This window comes from Myxocyprinus asiaticus, chromosome 17, assembly GCF_019703515.2.
Source record: "Myxocyprinus asiaticus isolate MX2 ecotype Aquarium Trade chromosome 17, UBuf_Myxa_2, whole genome shotgun sequence".
NCBI lineage: Eukaryota > Metazoa > Chordata > Actinopteri > Cypriniformes > Catostomidae > Myxocyprinus > Myxocyprinus asiaticus.
Window position 1 is genome coordinate 18866478 of NC_059360.1, and position 22911 is coordinate 18889388.

Below are 22911 nucleotides of genomic sequence, written 5' to 3' on the forward strand. Positions count from 1 at the left end.
GCTGCCTCACGGAAATGTGAACCTGTCCGGGCAGAGCGCATATATATACAGGCAGTGACAGTTTGATTGTTTTTGTTTTAATTTAATGTGAGATTTTATCATTTGAAGATCTATATATTTTGCTATTTAGGCTCATAGCTCACTGTGCACTTTATTTGCTGCTATTTTGAGTAGTGTTTGAGGAAATTCCATTGCAATAAACGTTCTTTATTCCCGCATCCTGATTCGTAAAACCTTTTGGTTAACCAAATGTTAAAAACAGTGACGTGCACATCCCTAATGACAACTCTTGGAAAGATTTAATATGTTAATGTGGGTATGACATATTGATTGGATATTGGTCTTGGCAGACTAGATCTCCTACGCTGCTGCTGCAGAGCAAGTACAGAAACTTGCTACTGCTAGAACATACACAGACATACTGAGTTAAGCATTTGGACATTTTTCTGCTGTTATACAATCAGAAAGAACACAAGGCATGCTGCAACAAGCATGTATGACATGCTGTTGCACAATTAGACATAAAAACAGTCCCCCAACAAAGCAGGAAAGGTGCACAAACATGTATCAGAAAACACAAAACTCAGCCCCCCAAACAGATCTATTGCCAAGAATTCTGTACTGCTGCTTCTCCGAAGACCTTACTGTGCAAGCTGTTAGAAGAAAAAGCCCAATAGCAAATAGCATTTTCAGAGAAAACTCTGGCAGCGTGCTGCAGTGAAACCGGCTTACTTGCAGACTGATTAAATGTAAGGCAAAGTGAGAGTACGCAAGTTAATTGGCTACCCGATTACATGTGAAAAGGCCTATCAGCTTACACCATGTGAGCCGATTGGCTTGACATGTCAAATACAATATAAGCAAGCTGATTGGCTAACAGCATGCTTAAAGAACCTATCAGCTTGCGCAATTTAAAGTTTCATGCTTGAACTTAGTCATTGACAGACTGAAGTAAAAATCAAAGATGGTGATGTCCATAACACCAGAAAGTTTTATCACAATTGGTGCCATGTTATAAAATTATTAAGGGCAACCGAGGTGCGAGTTCACCCATCAGATCATAATAATCGACAGCAGCTTTGGATGCTTTTTAATCTAGTGAAGAGCACAGCATTTATTTGCTCGATTGCGAACGTGAGCAGCTCCAGTGGAAGACAGTGGCTGGATCTTCGGTTAACACACAGCTCTTATCTCCGTCTCCGTGAGTTAATGAAACCAAACATGAAACACATGAGATGTGCGTTTACAGAGCACTGTGCCTCTCACATTATATGACATGACAGACAACTAATCCAGTGCAGGTTCCATTCACACAGCACAGGTTTGCCGAAAATGCGGTTGGGAGTTCTTAAAATTTACTCGTGTCAGATCAGTTGTAGAATACGGCTGTCACTCTTGTAAATAACTGAACTGTGTTTGAACGTAACAGTATTAAGCACTCAAATACAAGACTGACAACCATATTTTGCTGTTGTGTGAACGTGTCCTAGCAGTTGCTAGCGTATGCAAATGTGGTACGTAGTACACGTGTTTACTTTGATATTCAATTAACTTTATCATTCTTGTAATACATTGATTGTTTTCATTTTACGTCTGTTATGTGTTTAAATGTAAGTACCATGTTCATGTTCATATTTATGTGTAGTATGCAAATATAGCAAGTTGTTATTCAGCCGATGCTTTTATACAAAATGCATGACATTATACCTATTACAGGGACAGTCCTCATGGAGCAACCTGAGGTTAGATGCCTTGTTTCCAGTAAGGACACAATGGTAATAACTCCTGGAACACTTCTTAATATATTTGAACCTGCTTCTATTTTTTCAGTACGTCTTACAACAACAAATAAAGCTACACAGAGTAATGCAGCAATATAGAGTATTGCAACAATATAGAGTAAATAAGGCTGTCATCTTAGCTGAAGTTTACATTTTTTTTGTAATATATACACACACACACACTGGTGGCCAAAAGTTTAAAATAATGTACAGATTTTGCTGTTTCGGAAGGAAATTGGTACTTTAATTCATCAAAGTGACATTCAACTGATCACAAAATATAGTCAGGACATTACTGATGTAAAAAACAGCACCATCACTATTTGAAAAAAAAATCATTTTTGATCAAATTTAGACAGGCCCCATTTCCAGCAGCCATCACTCCAACACCTTATCCTTGAGTAATCATGATAAATTGCTAATTTGGTACTAGAAAATCACTTGCTATTATATCAAACACAGTTGAAAACTATTTGGTTCGTTAAATGAAGCTTAACATTGTCTTTGTGTTTGTTTTTAAGTTGCCACAGTATGCAATAGACTGGCATGTCTTAAGGTCAAAATTAGGTCAAAAATGGCAAAAAAGAAACAGCTTTCTCTAGAAACTCGTCAGTCAGTCATTGTTTTGAGGAATGAAGGCTATACAATGCTTGAAATTGCCAAAAAAAAAACATCTTGGTAACAGATGTAACCTCTGTTCCCTGATGGAGGGAATGAGACGTTGTGTCGATGTAGTGACACTAGGGGTTAGATCTTGAAAGCCCCAATCACCTTTGCTTAAAATAGAACAAAATCTGTACATTATTATACTAACTTTTAGCCAGCACATTTTATATATATATATATATATATATATATATATATATATATATATATATATATATATATATATATATATACACACTATATTGCCAAAAGTATTCACTCACCCATCCAAATAATTGAATTCAGGTGTTCCAATCACTTCCATGGCCACAGGTGTATAAAATGAAGCACCTAGGCATGCAGACTGCTTCTACAAACATTTTTGAAAGAATGGGCCGCTCTCAGGAGCTCAGTTAATTCCAACATGGTACTGTGATAGGATGCCACCTGTGCAACAAGTCCAGTCGTGAAATTTCCTCGCTAATAAATATTCCACAGTCAACTGTCAGTGGTATTATAACAAAGTGGAAGCGATTGGGAATGACAGCAACTCAGCTACGAAGTGGTAGGCCACGTAAAATGACAGAGCGGGGTCAGCGGATGCTGAGGCGCATAGTGCGCAGAGGTCGCCAACTTTCTGCAGAGTCAATCGCTACAGACCCCCAAAGTTCATGTGGCCTTCAGATTAGCTCAAGAACAGTGTGTAGAGAGCTTCATGGAATGGGTTTCCATGGCCGAGCAGCTGCATCCAAGCCATACATCACCAAGTGCAATGCAAAGCGTCGGATGCAGTGGTGTAAAGCACGCCTCCACTGGACTCTAGAGCAGTGGAGATGCGTTCTCTGGAGTGATGAATCACGCTTCTCCATCTGGCAATCTGATGGACGAGTCTGGGTTTGGCGGTTGCCAGGAGAACGGTACTTGTCTGACTGCATTGTGCCAACTGTGAAGTTTGGTGGAGGGGGGATTATGGTGTGGGGTTGTTTTTCAGGAGCTGGGCTTGGCCCCTTAGTTCCAGTGAAAGGAACTCTGAATGCTTCAGCATACCAAGAGATTTTGGACAATTCCATGCTCCCAACTTTGTGGGAACAGTTTGGGGATGGCCCCTTCCTGTTCCAGCATGACTGCGCACCAGTGCACAAAGCAAGGTCCATAAAGACATGGATGAGCGAGTTTGGTGTGGAAGAACTTGACTGGCCTGCACAGAGTCCTGACCTCAACCCGATAGAGCACCTTTGGGATGAATTAGAGCGAAGACTGCGAGCCAGGCCTTCTCGTCCAACATCAGTGTCTGACCTCACTATATTGCCAAAAGTATTCGCTCATCTGCCTTTAGACGCATATGAACTTAAGTGACATCCCATTCTTAATCCATAGGGTTTAATATGACGTCGGCCCACACTTTGCAGCTATAACAGCTTCAACTCTTCTGGGAAGGCTTTCCACAAGGTTTAGGAGTGTGTTCATGGGAATTTTTGACCATTCTTCCAGAAGCGCATTTGTGAGGTCAGACACTGATGTTGGACGAGATATATTTGATATGGATTGGAACGACATGAGTAAATGAGTAAAAAGCATGACAAAATTTTCATTTTTGAGTGAAATATTCCTTAAGAGTTTCATATGCCATTTCACATCATAATTGTGCATCAAAATAATTGAAAAGGAATAGAATAGAGAGACCAAAAATTTGAGACCACATTGAAAATCTGGGTTAAAGAAAATTCAGGACATAAAATGAAGAAGAAATATTGAAGATTCTGTACTATTTCTAGCTCACTAATCAATTGAACATGTTAATTCAAGGTCATATTTCCCTGTTTCTGTTGAAGCACACAAGATCTCTTTGTATCTTTCTCACATCATATTGGGAAAACATGGATCATAAGGTTTTGCACAAACTTATGGAGTCCATGCCAGTTCGAGTGCACGCTGTTACTAAAGCAAAAGGGGGGCGTGCAAAATACTAAGAAATTCTGAAATGTCAATTTTTCATTCAAATTGTTATGCAAAACATGCTTTTTACTAATGGTCACAGACTTAAGTCTCCTCTGTATTTAGATTAGAAATTAATCTACTTTAAACTGACACATCTGGGACAAAATGATCTAATGTATTAATGACTAGCTACATGAGTTATTGTCTTATTCCTAACTTCTGTCTTTCATAATGGGTTTTGTTTCTCTCTTGTGCTTGAAATAGCCCTCATAGCACATTTAATATGCATCGACTTGTGAAGGCGAGGCATATTGTGATGTAAAAACCTGCTAAATGTGAAGGTGTAGGAAAAACACGGTGAGCCATGGAACTTTAAATTTTTCAGGGGTTTCTTACTCGTGTCTTTTGTCCATAGCATATAACCTATGTTTATTTTAAAATAAAACGCATTATAAAGTCAAGTCATTTCAAGTCATTTTTATTTGTATAGTGCTGTTCACAGTACACAGTAATTTGTTTCAAAGTAGCTTTACAGAAAATCTTGCTTTAATGTTTTAAAGCTTTACAGAAAATCATGCCTTAATGTCTTAAATGTTTTTAAGCTTTATAGAAAATCATGCCTTAATGTCTTAAAGCGCCCAGTGAGCAATGGAAACAATGTTGTTTTCTGTGTTTAAATACAAGCAAATATATATATATATATATATATATATATATATACAATTGAAGTCATAAGTTCACATACACTTAGGTTGAAGTCATTAATACTCATTGTTTAACCACTCCACAGATTTAATATTAGCAAACTATAGTTTTGGCAAGTCGTTTAGGACATCTACTTTGTGCATGACATAAGTAATTTGTCCAACAATTGTTTACAGACAGATTGTTTCACTTTTAATTGACTATATCACAATTCCAGTGGGTCAGAAGTTTACATACACTAAGTTAACTGTATCTTTAAGCAGTTTGGAAAATTCCAGAAAATGAAGTCAAGCCTTTAGACAATTAGCCAATTAGCTTCTGATAGGAGGTGTACTGAATTGGAGGTGTACCTGTGGATGTATTTTAAGGCCTACCTTCAAACTCAGTGGCTCTTTGCTTGACATTATGGGAAAATCAAAAGAAATCAGCCAAGACCTCAGAAACAAACTGTGGACCTCCACAAGTCTGGTTCATCCTTGGGAGCAATTTGCTTGAAGGTACCATGTTCATCTGTACAAAAAAATAGTATGCAAGTATAAACACCATGGGACTACGCAGCCATCATACTCAGGAAGAGGACGCATTCTGTCTCTTAGAGATGAACGTAATTTGGTGCGAAAAGTGCAAATCAATTCCAGAACAACAGCAAAGGACCTTGTGAAGATGCTGGAGGAAACAGGTAGACAAGTATCTATATCCACAGTAAAACGAGTCCTTTATCAACATAGCCTGATAGGCTGCTCAGCAAGGAAGAATCCACTGCTCCAAAACCGCCATCAAAAAGCCAGACTACATTTTGCAAGAGCACATGGGGACAAAGATCTTACTTTTGTAGAAATGTCCTCTGGTCTAATGAAACAAAAATTGAACTGCTTGGCCATAATGACCATTGTTATGTTTGGAGGAAAAAGGGTGAGGCTTCAAGCCGAAGAACACCATCCCAACCGTGAAGCATGGGGGTGGCAGCATCATGTTGTGGGGGTGCTTTGCTGCAGGAGGGACTGGTGCACTTCACAAAATAGATGGCATCATGAGGAAGGAAAATTATGTGGATATATTGAAGCAACATCTCAAGACATCAGCCAGCAAGTTAAAGCTCGGTCGCAAATGGGTCTTCCAAATGAACAATGACCGCAAGCATACCTCCAAAGTTGTGGCAAAATGGCTTAAGGACAACAAAGTCAAGGTATTGGAGTAGCCATCACAAAGCCCTGACCTCAGTCCAATGGAAAATTTTGGGCAGAACTGAAAAAGCATGTGCGAGCAAGAAGACCTACAAACCGGACTCAGTTACACCAGTTCTGTCTGGAGGAATGGGCCAAAATTCCAGCAACTTATTGTGAGAAACTTGTGGAAGGCTACCCAAAACGTTTGACCCAAGTTAAACAATTTAAAGGCAATGCTACCAAATACTAACAAAGTGTATGTAAACTTCTGACACACTGGGAATATGATGAAAGAAATAAAAGCTGAAATAAATCATTCTCTCTACTATTATTCTGACATTTCACATTCTTAAAATAAAATAGTGATCCTAACTGACCTAAGGCAAGGAATGTTTTCTACGATTAAATGTCAGTAATTGTGAAAAACTGAGTTTAAATGTATTTGGCTAAGGTGTATGTAAACTTCTGACTTCAACTGTATAGATTAAGAAATGAATGCAAAAATAAGAACAATCCTATTCCTTTTTTTGTTTTTTTTGTTTTTGTTGTTGTTGTTGTTGGTATGTACAGTGTTTCTTTATTTAGAAACTTTACTGTACATCCAGGAAATTGGGCTTGTAGGTTTCAATGCACGATTTATTTCAACCATGCCTTGATTAACAGGTACATGTTGGCATCCTTGCACGGTATGATTTATTCACTAATCTTTCAAGGAAATAAGTGCCTTTAATGAGCTGAGATGGTTGAATGGGCGTTAAGTCCATCGGCTAAGCTGCCTGCCAACCTCCTGATCCTGACACAGCAAAAAGTGCTATACTTCTGAAGGTGCCCTTAAGTCAGACAGGCCTCTATGGCTGTCATGCTCCAGTGATCAAGCCTCCATCCTCTCCGGGCTCTGATCCACAGAGAGCTTTTAGCCTTAGCAGAGAAAAATGCAAGAGCACAGAACCCAACAGCACAGTTTTTAAATTCAGATTTTATCCCTGTCCTCTCCCGTTGAGAGACATGGCAATGTCTGACACAACAGAGGGGGTTTAACCCTGTGAGACCCAAATATAGAAACATTTAAAAAAAAAAAAAAATTCACCTTTTATATGTTGTTGTAGGAGGCCTCTAATGCAGAAATAAATGGGTTTTACATTTTTTACATTTTCGTAAGTTTTTAGGGAAAAGTTGTAATATTGCAACGTTGGGCCTGTTGGGTAGCAGAATTTCAGTGATTTTACTCACTGTCTGAACAAATGTAGAAAACATCTAATGGTTCATTTGAAGGGTGTACTGCTTATGTAGTCCCATAACAGTAGCCTATATACCTATACACTAATAATCACACAATAATGATAATCAGACAAGTCATATTTTTATGAAAAATTGTTTATTATAAAATATATATGTTCAGATTGTATTTACAAAACCTGATGAACTGAATGAAAACTTTTGCATTTACTATGTTTAGCTCTGTTCATAGCCCTGACCTGAAAAATCAGTGTTGGTACTGATAAAATCCTTTTTCAGCCAACGATACCTGTCACGGGGCATGGTCTGTGTTCTTGAATGGCTTGGTTTTGTTGGCATGATGTCCCCATAATCATCCGATGGGCGTCAGTGGGTTTTTTATTTTCCTTTTCCAGTTCACAGGCATCTCCACATTCCTCTTCATCACTTGTATCAGAGTCCTTCTCAAAGTCACTGTTCCCATTTTGGACGGCATCAGTGACATCATACACATTGTAGATAAGACGGTCTTTCCTGGCTGGTGGCATTCTGAAATGTAAAAAAAAAAATCACTGATTATTTTCCAGGCTAAATAAACTCAATGCAAATAAATCCCAATCATACTTACACATTTTAAAGAATTGACCCATTCCACAGAATTCACACAATACTGTCTGGGTAGCTTATTGTGCCCTCTACTTATCATGCTAATAGCACTTATACCCCCCACATTCCAGAACATTATCACCTGTCCCTCATGAAGCAAGCAGATATTTGGGCAAACAAGCAAAGCCCAGAAAAGAAAACAGGACCAGCTAAGTATATTTTATAAATGATAAGATACAGATAGTTTCAAATATTGCTACACAAATACTTTCAAATTCTCAAAGAAATAATATATTCTTTAATTCAACTTGAACTTATCATTTAATAATCATTTAATTTTGATTGAAACTCAAAATGGTAACAAAGAAAACATTTTAAACTTGTGAATGATCAAAAATAGTATGTTTCTATTAGTATTTTTTTTTCACATGGAACAGGTGAGAAGTACAATTCATCCATGTAATGTGCAAGGTGCACAGGCAAATTTTGCTACCCCTTTCACCCAGTGTTGTAAAATTACAACATTGACATAACAAGCTCTAATATGATCAAAGCATTCAACAGTACCTTAATATCTGCATGATCTAGACATATTACTAATCACAGAAAAAGAGACATTTTACTTACTTGAATGTTGATTTATCCAGTCCAGTAAAACAAGATGATGTGCTTCAAGGCAAGTTTGCAGGTTGTGTGAGTTCATGGCCAGGTGAACAGGCCTATTTACATCCAATAGCATTGCAAGGTTTAACAATAGGACCTATTAGCTGTGTAAATGTGGTCTTAGAGAGAAACAAAAACATGTGCAGGTTTCTTTTAGTAGAGCTAAAATTGATGTTGTAATATTACAACAGTGGGCATCACAAGGTTAAGCTATCTTTGAAGGAGAATAATAAAATGTAACATTTTCTTTTTTGTTTACCCAGAAGGTTTGAACCTATTGTCAACTTTAGATAGCAACAGAGATATCATTTTTATATTCCATAGGCTTATGCCAGTAATATATTTAGCGCATTTTGTCGCATATTTAGCACATGTCAGTGTCACAGTCAGGAAATTTGTATTTCAAACTGAAACACCGAGTTGAATTCGAATTCTGTTTTGAATCCATTTTAATAATGTTTCTTTGGGGTATTTTCATAACATAGTGGACACTGGGGCTAGTTGTCAGTTTATTTATTTTTTTATATTAGGTTAGGTTTTTTCTCCTCTCTGCCCAGTAGGTGGCAATATGCACGAAGAATGCAATTCGCCAAAAACAAAAGAAGAATGTGAAATTGAAAGTGAAGTGAAAAAAGCGCTTCAATAATGATCTCTTTCTCACCCACACTTATCATATCACTTCTGAAGATATGGATTGTAACAATTAAAGATGGCAAAGGAGGAAGCTGGGACCGGCTTGACAAACACATAGACATTTAATAGCACTTTTCAGTGTACAAAGAAACAAAAACATGCACTGCTTTTCAGCCAGCTGTATCAAATCATAAAAACACTCAGACATGCGGACAAGCTTCGTACATCTCCCCCGTCTGCAGCTGTCTCTTCTCCTTGAATACTCCCGCCTCCCCTCACTGGAACGAGAGGCCAGTGTGGCGCGCAGGTGGAAGTCATTCGCAACTTATCTTCTCGGCCTCCCTCTGCCCAGACACTGCTCGGCTCCGCCCTGCTCACCACATGGATTTAACCATTGGAGTCGTATGGATAACTTTTATGCTGCCTTTATGTGCTTTTTGGGCTTCATAGTTCTGGTCACCATTCACTTGCATTGTATTGACCTACAGAGCTGAAATATTCTTCTAAAAATCTTTGTTTGTGTTCAGCAGAAGAAAGAAAGTCATACATATCTGGGATGGCATGAGGGTGAGTAAATGATGAGAGAATTTTCATTTTAGTTTGTCATACTATATGGGGTAAGTTGTTACAATGGAACTTGCCATTAAATAGCCTATTATAAGATTTCCAGCTAAATTAAAACAGTTAAAACAATTATAAAACACAAAATAATTGTAAAAGCAAACAGAAAAACATTAAAGCCATTGTTTTGGCCAACAAATTTTGTAATCAATAAAATGTATACATTTATAAAATTTGAATTACGTACATGTGACCTCTTGCGTAACATCCTGAGAACACAGGTCAACCTTTTGGTCAAACTGTAACTTCATTATACAGTATAACTGACCCTAGCCTATATGTATACTGGTGTGGTTTTATTGTGCTTAGGCTACTTGTTTACTGAACAGCTATAGCATAAATATTATATTTTTACATTTTAATTTAAAAGATTGAATTCACTTAAAGGAATATTCTGGGTTCAATACAAGTTAAGCTCAATGGACAGCATTTCTGGCATAATATTGATTACCACAAAAACGTATTTTGACATACCCCTCCTTTTGCTTAAAAAATGCAAAAATCGAGGTTACAGTGAGGTACTTACAATGGAAGTGAATGTGGGCCAAATTTTTAACGTTAAAATAATTACTGTTTCAAAAGTTTAGCCACAAGACATAAACAATACGTGTTATCATGATTTTAGTTTGATAAAATCACTTAATAGCCTTTTCTGTGTAAAGTTACAGACAATTTTACAACTTCGTTGCCATGATAATGTAATCATTACATTGTAATATCAACAAACCCTAAAACCCTAAAATGACTGTAAAAATGACAGTTTAAACAACTTTACAGCTCAAATAATACATGAGAAAAATTGGCTCCATTGACTTCCATTGTAAGTGCCTCACTTTAACTTCAATTTGTGCTTTTTTTTTTTTTTTAAAGAAAAGGAGGGACGAGTCAAAATAATTGTTTTTGGTAATCTACATTATGCCACAAATAATGTTGATTGAGCTTGACTTGTACTGAACCCAGTATATTCCTTTAAGGGAGTTTTAAACTAGGTGTTTTAAACCAACAATCAGACCCTCTGCTGAAGAGATCACATATTTGTGTAATTAATTGTAATTTAAAAAATCTTATAGTTGCTAAAATGCAGCCCTTGTTATAACAGTCTAGTCCAGTCCAATGGAACTTATTCATAAAAAAGCATAAAATTTGTTTTTGGCATCTTGGCTGTACTGTAACATAGATTTTTGCTCCTTTTTTTTTTTTTTTTTAAAGAAAATGAGGGACGAGTCAAAATACATTTTTGTGGTAACCAACGTTATACCACTTTGTATACGAACCGAAAAATTCAAAAATCAGATCGATGTCACTGCAGAAGTGCTGTGAATCAGTGTGATAACTGTGCTGCAGCACAATTTCAATTTCAGGTTACAGATTATTTTCTCATCATGTTATCATGTTAGTTTTTGTTACCAAGGGAAAGGATATTCCTTAGCAACACAAGAGAAGAGCACCACAGAGAAGTGGAGATGAATGAAAACTTAATGGTTTTATTATGCTTGTTTATTAGTTCTGTGACTATAAATAGCAGCTTGGGTGGATCTTATCTTTATTGTCATTTACTTGCATGTGAAATATATATATATATATATATATATATATATATATATATATATATATATATATATACTGTATATATACACAGTATATATATATATATATATATATATATATATATATATATATATATATATATATATATATATATATATATATATTCTTTTATAATAGAATAATTGTTTCATTTAAATGCAAACATAACCAAATTGAACCAAACATTACATCAGCATAATAGCCAAAAAGAAAAAATATAAATATATTGGCCACTAAAAATACTGTACCTGTTATATTTTTAGTATCATAATAACTGTGGTTATTCTTACCATTTACACTAGGGTTATATAATTGCACATGTTTGATAATGGCTCCCTAATACTGTCCATCTCTTCTTGAGCAAACCTGCTATGAATTTTTACTCAACCAGACATTACATGAATAACATACTATCAGCAGCGCAATAACTGCCTTTAAAATAAAATATATTTATATATATTTTTTTCAGATGGAACACAGACAAATATTTACTGCCACCCCGTGATCCAAAGCACAAACTGCAGCATTGCTTTACCCATGCTGACCTCATCCTGCATGCCCCCTAATTAAATCCATGGAGCTTTAATTAAATTTCCATGTATGTTTTCTGTCCATTTATATTGTAGTGACCTATTTATATAGGGCAATATTATTTGCTTGGCATCAAATAAAATAAATAAATAAACTTTTTTAACACCACAACATTTTTAACATGTAACCTTAAAGGGATAGTTCACCCAAAAAAAGAAAATTCTCGCATCATTTACTCACACTCATGCCATCCCAGATGTGTATGACGTTCTTGGACCTACAGAGCTGAAATGTTCTTCTAAAAATCTTCATTTGTGTTCTGCAGAAGAACGAAAGTCATACACATCTGGGATGGTTCAGGGTGAGTAAATTATGAGAGAATTAAAAATTTTGGGTGAACTATTCCTTTATTTAAAACTCTTGAATATTGAGAATGTTTTTGATGTTGAATGTTTGTTGTGTGGTATGTGTTAAATGTAGTACTGTCACTGACCCCGATGCATTCCCATGGAATTATCAGAGAGGAGTATTGCAATGCCGCTCTCTTATCTCTGTGTTTACATGTACTTGCTCACTCTCAGGCCTGTTTCTTGCAGGGTCCGTGAAATGAGAAATTTCAGAGAGACCACCAGTGAGCAAACCTCCATCAACTCACTTGGGTCCATATACATGCTGCGTCTGCTGCTTGTTATTTAGTGTGCTTTGGAATTCAACACAAGGTAAGTCCATTTTAAAAGCAATAAAGGTGGCACAGACAACACCAAATGTTGCTTTTAAAGTTAGTTAGTGCCTGTTTACTATCAGCTTTGAAATTGAGTTGGACAATGGGGTCCTGTGTGAATAAGACTAATACAAGTGTTGGTATTTGTGTATTTGTTTTGTAAATGCTTTGCCTTCTGTCACTGTGGGCGTTGTTACTGTATAACTATGGTAGCTTGTTTGTGAATCCATGCTGTGGACCAATTCATCTCTTTTAACAATGATATTTACTTTCCATTCACTATGGACACGTTGTCTATTATTCAGTCTTTTTAGTAGTAGAAGTGGCATGGATAATATGATTTTGATTTCCATCAAAGCACACATAAACACAAATCCATAAATACATATTGCGATCATTACGGTTAGCACCAAAGTCTTTGTGAATGCAATATCAATAGCTAGTGTACTGTAATAGATTGCAGAGTGCTGGCATTTCGTTGCAGACAAAGTCTGTATAATCAATGTTATGTTGGTCACTCCTTTTTGCCAATACCAAAAGCCTTCTGTTTGTTTCCAGTATGGGTGGAGAAAAGCTGGTGGCTTGTGTGTTGGTCACTATGTTAAGTCTGACACTACTGAGGTCAGTTCACACTCAGCATATGCCAGAAGAACCATGCTCTGTACAGATCCTTGTACCTGGACTTAAAGGTACTACACCTAAGATATCACATTATGTCATTTACACTGACTACTGAAGTTCTTGATCCTTTTCCAATAGTCTGGTTGCACATTATTATGACTTTGTTTATCCTCTGTTCCTCTAGGTGAAGCAGGGGAGAAAGGAGAGAAAGGAGCACCTGGAAGACCTGGGAGAGTAGGGCCACCTGGAGAGGCAGGTAATGCTAAAACCTGTTTTGTACGGTTAATTTAATTCTATCAAAGTGTATTTTAATTACTGTAAACTCGATGATAATCGTAATGAACAGTAGATTAGTGCAAAGTGACATTTTGCTGCATTTACATTCTGTATAAATAAAGTACCTCAAGTTACATGCAGAGTTGAAATGCACATGCACAACTTTATAAGGCAACATTTTTACTATAGCTAAAGGTGTTTAAAGACTTGTGACATAGATCATTGTAAGACATGTAATTTGGGTCAATATTTTTTGGAATATCAAAATAGGTAGCAGATTATTAGCAAACTGATTCCTACTGATTGATGTCAAACCTGGCACAACACGCTTTGAAACATTTAATTTATTCTTTATTCATTTATGTGAATGAGATTTGAGGGGAATATTTTCAGCTAATATCGGTCTGTTTCTCACACAAAGCTATCATTTGACCTCAGAAGAATATAGCACACTTGTCATATGGTACTTTTATGGTGCATTTTGTTGTTTTTGAAATGCAACAGGCCAGTCTCCACTCAATTTCATTATATGGAAAAGATCGGCCAAGACATTCCGCAAAATAACTCCTTTTGCGTACCACTGAAAATAGAAACTTTGAACTAGTGACCAAACTGTTCTTCTAAGAAAAATCACACACAAGGAGTTGCCAAATTTGTACACTAAAATGGACAATGTAATTAGTCCTTTTTGGTCCTTAAAATAGTGAAGGTGCTGAATGCAATAACTTTTGGAATAAAGGCTCTAAATGTGATAAAGGCCCAAAATGTAATAATTTGTGGTTTTAAAACATACAGTACAGTGTTCTTTTGAAGTTCACACAGTACATTCAACTAACATATTATTAATGTACAGTATATAAATAACAGGCAATGTCCTCACGTCACACATATAGTAGTCTTTGCCACAAATTAGATTTGTGCAGTGCGTAAAAAGGAAATCACCTTGTAGCCTGCAATATACAATATGGCAATAACTGAGAAATGCATGTATTGGGATAGAGAAATTAATCAGTTAATTATTGAACTGTTATTAATATTTTAAAGCCTGGATCAGTGGTTGCCAAACTCTGTAACTCTTTTTAGATTTACTACCCCCAGGGAAGACTTTTGTCTTATTGTGTACAGATACAATGAATAATATGGAAAAATAACAGCATATGGTTTGGAATAACGTGGGGTGAGTATATGACAGATTTATTTTTTTATTTTTTTCATTTTTAGGTAAACTATACCTTTAAAGTTGCAGTAAGAAAGATTCAGAAACCCTTGTTATTAATGACACCTGTGGCCGTTAAGTGAACTGCAGCCAGCTACCTGTTGCTCGTGCACACACTCCATAAGGACGCGAGCAAGCGAGCATTTGCCAAAACAATGTCGTAACGTTCAAAGAGACTGAACGTGATTCACCAGCATCATGCTGACAGATGAGATTGCATAATTAAAATTACACATTTATGATTGTTTTACTACAAACTTTGAGACTAAACTAAAACTACTTATCAGCTAACATAGCATACTGATACACACATACAGCTACATACTACCAAACTATACCAGACATTTTACTGTTGCACTGCACTGTTTTGTTGCAATATGATCAAGAAACCAGTGTATTTATCCTGTATACCTGACTTTAGAGAAGATAGTTGAAATTATTTGAAAGTTACGAAGCAAGGTAGCTTGCAATTCGTCAGTGTTAGCAGGCAAGATCAAGTTAGCTAAAATTACACAGATCAATCCTTATGGCACTATATTTCACATGCTTTGCAGTTATGTAAGCTTACCTGTCCAATAAGAAGAACGGCAGTTCGGCGTCGGTTTTGATCCCCAAAACCGAATGAATGTCCCTCCAGGAATCAAATGTCCTGCCGATGTTCACTCTAGTTTTCGCCTGACCACGATCACATTCCCGCTTAGCCAGAGGGGATTCAGTAGATAAATGTTTTTTTTTTTTTTTTTTTTGGCTTACTCGGAGTTTGTGTAGGAGTCGGTGTTGTGCTGGGAGCCAGACGTTTGCTGGATTCCATCTCTAAGATAACGTTACCTAGTGTTGCAGACTGTCTGTTGTCGCTGTTGAATAGTGGAAGAGAAGCTATTACTGTCTGAGGTAAGGCTCTCGGGAGCGCGCATAAACGTCACATCCTTTGGATTTTCCCGGCAAAACCGACCCGCTCCCTTCGCATGAAAATCAGTCTACAGGCTTTAATAGGAATATTCCACGAAGTTCTCACTGAGCTTCTATGAAAAGTGAGATCCGCCTTTTTTATTTGATTGATCAAATTACATTGGTAATCACTGTTAGACTACTGAGCATGCTAAAAATTTAATCTTTTTAAAAAACAATTATGAAATCCATGCAACAACTTGATGACATTTAAACAGCAGTGCATAATGGACTGCAGCAGAACAGCAACAAGAATATCAATTATTGTGGTAGGGGGACAGTTTGGCCATACCTAAATATTGGGGGGGGACATGTCTATTGTGATTATGGCCCAGTCTTATTTATCCCTGGAAAATGATTGGCAGGCCAAGATTAACAAGCTCCTCCCAAACTTACGTTTGGAACTTCCTTTTGCGCAAATTATAAATAATATATTTCATCCTAAATGTATGCTTACACACAAAAGTCAGAATTTGCGCACACACAAAAGTTTTCAGATTTATAAAACTGTACATATGCCAGAACCTGTGCAAAGTTCCCTTTTATAATTCAGTTAGAGTATAGTATATTCAGTTAATGTATTTTCAATTAGTTACAAAAAAATTTAAGTTACACGTTATTTTACTGTGTCCTCGTTACAGTGCAATTACACACGTAAGTACTGAGTAATATTAATTAACAACATGTACTTACTATAGGATTAGGGTTAGATGTTTGTAATTATGCATAATTTACTGTTGCTACTATAGTCATTACATGTAATATGTATAACAAGGACACTGTAAAATAAAGTGTTACCAAAATTTATATAGCCTAATATTGGCTGCAGAACAGTTACTTCTGATTCGAGTGCTTAACTCCATACTTGTTATTGTTAATGTGGGTTATTGTATAAGAAGTGGAGTTTATAGTCTTCTCAGTTCATTACTTGACCAGTTGGTGTCAGCAATTCCCACACACCAGTAAAAGATTGTGTGGACGGTGCGCAGTCTGTGCACATTTTCTAAATACCTATATGTGCGTGGGAAATTGCATACGTACATTTCAATGCCCATTTTGCACATAAGCAACATTTGTAAATCAGGCCCTAGGCTCTAAATGGACCCCTAAAACTTACCTTATTTTATTTTTAGAATGTTTGAGGTAATCTGAACAAGAATTCAGCCATGATGACTTTGGTGTCTTTATTGATTCTACATTCATGGGAATTACTACATTCTTCAATTCACATCACATGCTTATTACTATTTTTGTACGAACATATTAAGTTTATGTGTATATGTTGGTAATTTAAGGAAAGTGAAAAAGAGGATTATTTTTGTTATTTAGGCCCCCCTGGACTCAAAGGCCAAAAAGGCATCATGGGACGTTATGGGAAGATGGGCCCTTCTGGACTCAAAGGTAACTTAATTGAAATAGCAATTTTGAAAGTAATTATACTGTTTTATCTAAGTGCTTAATAATACTGTGTGCTTTCCTTTTTTCTAGGTTTAAAAGGTGATATGGGAGATCCAGGACCAAAGGGCCCAGATGGTGAACCAGGTATAGGCTTTGCCTAAATAGAATGAAGTTAAGATTTGATAATTGAACTCATTAGGAATAAGTTTAATGCTTGGACTGCTCATGTGAATGGTGTCATATCTAGCTTTTCTCCTCAGGGCTTCCCTGTGAGTGTGCACCATTACGGAAGATGATTGGTGAAATAGACATTCAAGTGGCACAATTAACCAATGAGCTGAAGTTCATTAAAAATGGTATGTCCTGAAACTACATGACAGCAAAAAAAAAAAAAAAAAAAAAAAAAAAAAAAAAAAAAGAACAAACTGTGCACTCTCTGCTGCTGTTCATGAGGCACGATATTCAAATAATATATATGATCATTCAAATGCATCGCACCTGTCAAGTTAATTCATACAGTAGTTCTTTTTTTATGTGCAGGGTGAATGCATGTAGACAAAATAATTTAGCAATTAGCCAGAAGCTGTTTTGTCCAACTGTCAGAATGCACTTGTCTGAACGTTGGGTGCTGCGGTGTGATTATAGAAATTCAGATCCTCATTTTTCAGCACTGCCCTCCCCCGCAGCTGTCGCTGGTGCCAAAGAGACCGAAAGCAAGGTGTATCTGCTGGTGAAGGAGGAAAAACGCTACAGGGATGCTGAGGTTTTTTGTCAGGGGCGTGGTGGACACCTGGCCATGCCCAAAGAAGCAGCGGCCAACAGAGCCATCGCTGGCTACATCACTGATGCTGGCCTTAGCAGAGTGTATATCGGTATTAATGACCTGGAACGAGAAGGCCATTTTATATACGTGGAGCGCTCACCCATGACCACTTTCAGCAAGTGGAGGGAGGGAGAGCCAAACAACGCTTATGATGAAGAGGACTGTGTTGAGATGGTGTCTTCAGGCGAGTGGATTGATGTAGCTTGTAACCTCACCATGTACTTTGTGTGTGAGTTTGACAAGGACAGTGTATGAGCTGCACCATGCATCTAGTCATGAAAGTGAACAAGAAGGGTTAATAATTGCAAAGTATTAAAGAGATCAATGCAATAAGGCTGAATTTTAAATGAAAATCAGCACAGTAGCTACTGAAGATTTTCCTATCTACCAATATACTGTTTTTATGATGACACTAAAATAATATGTAACAATTAAAAATACTGATTTATTGCCTTCTGTGCATAGTTTGACATTTTTTTTTATTTCTTTCTGTGTTATAGTATTAAATGTTTTTAAGTTATTTCTGATACTTAATACTCCAGGGATTCAGCATCCTGCATGCAGTGTCCTCAAAAAGTATTTGGACACCAAAGCCACACTTAAAAATGTATAGATTTCATTGCATGGATTTCAAAATATATAATCAAGTGGTATCTACAAGCAAATCATGTAGCTGATTTTAATCAACTGGTGTCAAGGCCATTTTTAGTGGATATATTAAATCAGTGACTCTTAAAGATAGTTCACTCAAAAATGAAAATTCTCTCTCATTTACTCCCAGATTACTTCTATGTTGCCTTTATGTTCTGGCTACCATTCACTTGCATTGTATGGATCTACAGAGCTGAGATATTTTTATAAAAATCTTTGTTTGTGTGCAGCAAAAGAAAGAAAGTCATACACATCTGGGATGACATGAGAGTGAGTAAATGATGAGAGAATTTTCATTTTTGGGTGAACAATCCCTTTAAATTCACAATTAATGTGTTCATCACATTAACTATGGACATGTTAATCTAATATCTGACGACCAGAAAGTGCCCAAATACTTTTTGAATAAACTTTGAAAAGTATACACACTGTTTTATAATGTACATCTAACAACGTTCATTTTGTGCAATGTTATGCTTGAAAAGTGTGCTTTTTTATTTCTTCCAATAAATGACACTTGATTCTGTATTTTGTTATCTAATACTGTGCCATACAAGTGTCCAAATACTTTTTGGGGCAACTGTATATTTCAGTTGTTTGTCTTGATTTCACAAAACAAAAATCAAATCATTATAAATTTTTAGATCATAAACAATCAAATTTGTCTTAACATTATTATTATTATTATTATTATTTGTTTGTGTGTGTGAGTGTGTGTGGGCGGGTTTGGGTGGTTTACGAGGAAATTTTTTTTAGGTTACAAACTGGTAATTACAAGGGTATTATGCTACAAATGTAGTTTATGAGGATATTTCTAGTGTCCCCATAATTCAAATTGCTTAAAAAACATAGTTTACAACAATGTTTTATTAAAAATGTAAAAATGCAGAAAGTTTTTTGTGAGGGTTAGGGGTAGGGGATAGAATCTATAGATCGTACAGTATAAAAATAATTATGTCTATGGAGAGTCCTCATAATGATAGCTGCACCAACATGTGTGTGTGTGTGTGTGTGTGTGTGTGTGTGTGCGTTTATGTATTGATGTGTGCTTTTATAAAGCTCTAATTGTATTACTCTTTGAAGGGTCTCCATCCTTCTTATGTAAACTTATTAATACTACTAAAAGAAAAGCCACTTCAATTTTTGTGCATCATAAAGCTTTTATGTTGTAAATTGGCGACCTCTATGGATGACGGCTGGCTCTACTCACTGTGATTCTCATGCGCTCAATAACAAGGTCAAACCGTCCTGGATGTAACTATGCATGAAAAATATAACAGCAGGCAGGAAATCTGATTAATTTGTGGCAAAGTGGCAATCTGTATACCCCCAGTTGCACGCATAACACATTTCCCCAATAAATCTTTAATGATGCAGAGTGTTCTTGAATTTCATAATGGCCTTAGACTTAACTTTACAAACGCATTCAAGCAACCTGCTTGTGTAAACTGATATCAGAGCAAACAGACAGACAATAGCTTAAGTGACCTAGCTTATAGCTTTGCGTTCATAAACAATTTGCCCCAAAACTAAATGCCATTTTGTAGGTGATAACGTCAGCCACGAAATCACACTGAAATAGGTTAACACCTAGACGATAAAACTGTTTTTTTTTTTTTTAAAGTAGACCTACAATAAAGTGTCTCCTACGACATGAGTAAGTAATACACTGATTAAAATTTAATATATTGTTTGGGGCTTGTCTAACCTAAACTAATTAAAGCTTTACTGCTACTGTGGTGCTTAAATCTACTAAAGCACAGACTAAAGTAGAACAAGTGGTATGCTTGTGTAAACTAGCTAACAGATAAATTGATGATGATTCCATGTATATGGGGCCTTTGTACTATTGTTTCGCGCTTTTAGGAATTTTTACTCTGTTACTATGGAAACTCGTCCAAACAGCTGCCTCAAGCAAACGGAAAACAGCGATTCAAATAACTTTCTGTTGTAAACGGTTAAAATAACGTGCATTATTTTTTGGGTTTGTTGTTGTTATAATTCATAATGTCCATGGGCCGGGGGTCGCATCAGCCTCCGCCAACAAAAACTGTTGTTGTGTTCAGGAACGGAGATGCTTTTTATCCCGGCCGAAGGTTTGTCATCAATCAACGACAATTATCGACTTTTGACAGCTTTCTGAACACTGTCACTCGAGGCATCACGGCGCCCTTTGGGGCAGTGCGAAACATTTACACTCCTAATGAGGGTCACAGGATTGTGGATCTGGAGCAGCTGGTGCACGGAGAGAGATATGTGGCAGCTGGAGCGGAGAGACTGAAAAAACTGGAGTAAGTTCATTCACCCACATTATATTAATGATGCCATTTATTTACAGGAGAGTAAGTAAACTTCACTTCTGTGGTGTTTGTGAGTGACCCACAATATTCTGTATAGTGTTGTTAGTCTGTGAAGACCTAATGAATTAAAACATCTTAATAGTTTAATATGATTATAAACTGCTGCATGTGGTAGGTTAATATGAATATAATGCGGATGTTAACAGTACTGTAGCCAGTGCTAGGCAGATTACTTGTTAATTGTTATAAGGTACTGATTACAAATTACATGGCAAAAAATGCAATCAGTAATGTAATCTCATAGATTACATTTTTGGGGTGATGTAATCAGATTACTTTTGGATTACTTTCAACCTAATTCTATTTTATTATATGTCACATGCATTTTAGTAGGATAATCATTCTAACATATAAGTACTAAGAGGAAAAATATGTATTCAGTTGAAATAAACATTAAATATAACAGCAATGACAGTGCATGGCCAAAGTTTATAATTCAAAACACTGAGACATCAAGTTCATTTTAAGTGCATAAAACATAGCAGCATTACGAAAATTAATGACCATAAAATCAACAGCAACGACGTTGCCTATGTCAAAGTTTTCATCTAAAAAGACTGAAACACTTTTAACCCTTATTGCTTGTTGATAGTCCATCATCTATTCCTTAGCTGAGGTGCTCAAATATCTTACTGTTGTAACGTAAAAGGAGCACATGCTCAAAATGTTCATCTGTGAGACTATTGCGCTACAGCGTAAGAATATGATGATATTGATATGAAAATTATCAATAAATTATTAACAATTTACTGCTGTTGCCTTGTTAATATGTAATCATATAATCTATAAAAAGTAACTGTAGCCTGATTACAAGTATTTTAAAATGCAATTCAGTCCAATTACAAGTACTTGATTTTTGTAATCTGATTACGAAAGCACTGACTGTATCTTATATTTGTATTTTTACTCACACACATTTTTAGGGTAGGCCTATCTTAATAGTTGTGCTGTTCATAAAATTCACATTTTTCATTCATTACATTATTTCTCTCTGCTTTTTTTTATTTTTTATAGCTATCATCAGATAACAACACAGAAACCTCAAAAGAAGAAGAGTGAACCGGTAATAACTCAATGTTGTGGGAATTAAATAAAGATATTTAAAATATCAGTAACACTTTACAATAAGGTGCTATTCGTAAAGGAATATTCTGGGTTAAATATAAATTAAGCTCAATCGACAGCATTTGTGGCATAACTTTGATTACCACAAAAATTTATTTTGACTTACCCTTCCTTTTCTTTTAAAAAAAGCAAAAATGTTGGTTCCAGTGAGGCAGTTTTAATGAAAGTGAATGGGTTCAATCTGTAAACTTTAAAATACTCATGTGAGTATTAAAATAGTCATGTGAAAAAGATAGGGCACCCCATGAAAACCTTTGTCTTTTTCAACATATGGACATTAGATCTTCATTTTAACAATATTGAGAGATGGAGGTAATATAAATAAACTAATAAAACTGTTTTTTTTAAATTATTTGTAAAATGTACTTAATAGAAATTAAATTTTTTGATGAGGAAAAAGATAGGACTCCCCCACATTTATTTACTATGTAAAATGCATAACATTAGGATCAGGTGCACCACATCAGGTGCAAAAGATTAGAACATTGTTAGAGAGGATTGTGGAGGAGCCTCAGACATTTAGTTTGATTGTTGAAGTGAGTGAAATCACCATGGTGAGATCAAAAGAGCTCTCTGAGGCCTTCAGAAAGAAGGTTGTAGATGCATATGAGTCTGGGAAGGGATTTAAAAAAAATTTACAAACAATTCGAAATCAGCCATTGCACTGTCCGGAAAATAGTT

General features: G+C 36.1%; 2 protein-coding genes across 5 annotated transcripts in view; both read left to right on the plus strand.

The window, feature by feature from the left end:
* The window catches only part of colec11 (collectin sub-family member 11), a 284310-nt gene extending 265037 nt beyond the window's left edge, over nucleotides 1–19273 (plus strand). The window contains exons 1-8 of one of the 4 annotated variants that reach the window (XM_051722602.1): nucleotides 9683–9919; nucleotides 12688–12810; nucleotides 13371–13501; nucleotides 13618–13689; nucleotides 17203–17274; nucleotides 17362–17415; nucleotides 17532–17627; nucleotides 17940–19273. In XM_051722602.1, the coding sequence (XP_051578562.1) occupies nucleotides 13372–13501; nucleotides 13618–13689; nucleotides 17203–17274; nucleotides 17362–17415; nucleotides 17532–17627; nucleotides 17940–18349 (834 nt within the window). In that variant the 5' untranslated portion in view covers nucleotides 9683–9919; nucleotides 12688–12810; nucleotide 13371 and the 3' untranslated portion in view covers nucleotides 18350–19273. Of the gene's footprint in view, nucleotides 1–9682; nucleotides 9920–12430; nucleotides 12453–12687; nucleotides 12811–13370; nucleotides 13502–13617; nucleotides 13690–17202; nucleotides 17275–17361; nucleotides 17416–17531; nucleotides 17628–17939 lie in introns of those variants that run through there. The other 3 variants (XM_051722605.1, XM_051722603.1, XM_051722604.1) reach the window with 3 other exon arrangements.
* Nucleotides 19274–20752: 1479 nt separating this feature from the next.
* LOC127454939 (doublecortin domain-containing protein 2C) overlaps nucleotides 20753–22911 on the plus strand; it is a 106980-nt gene continuing 104821 nt past the window's right edge. Inside the window, exons 1-2 of the mRNA XM_051722486.1 lie at nucleotides 20753–21036; nucleotides 22120–22168. Of these exons, the coding sequence (XP_051578446.1) occupies nucleotides 20753–21036; nucleotides 22120–22168 (333 nt within the window). The remainder of the gene's footprint in view (nucleotides 21037–22119; nucleotides 22169–22911) is intronic.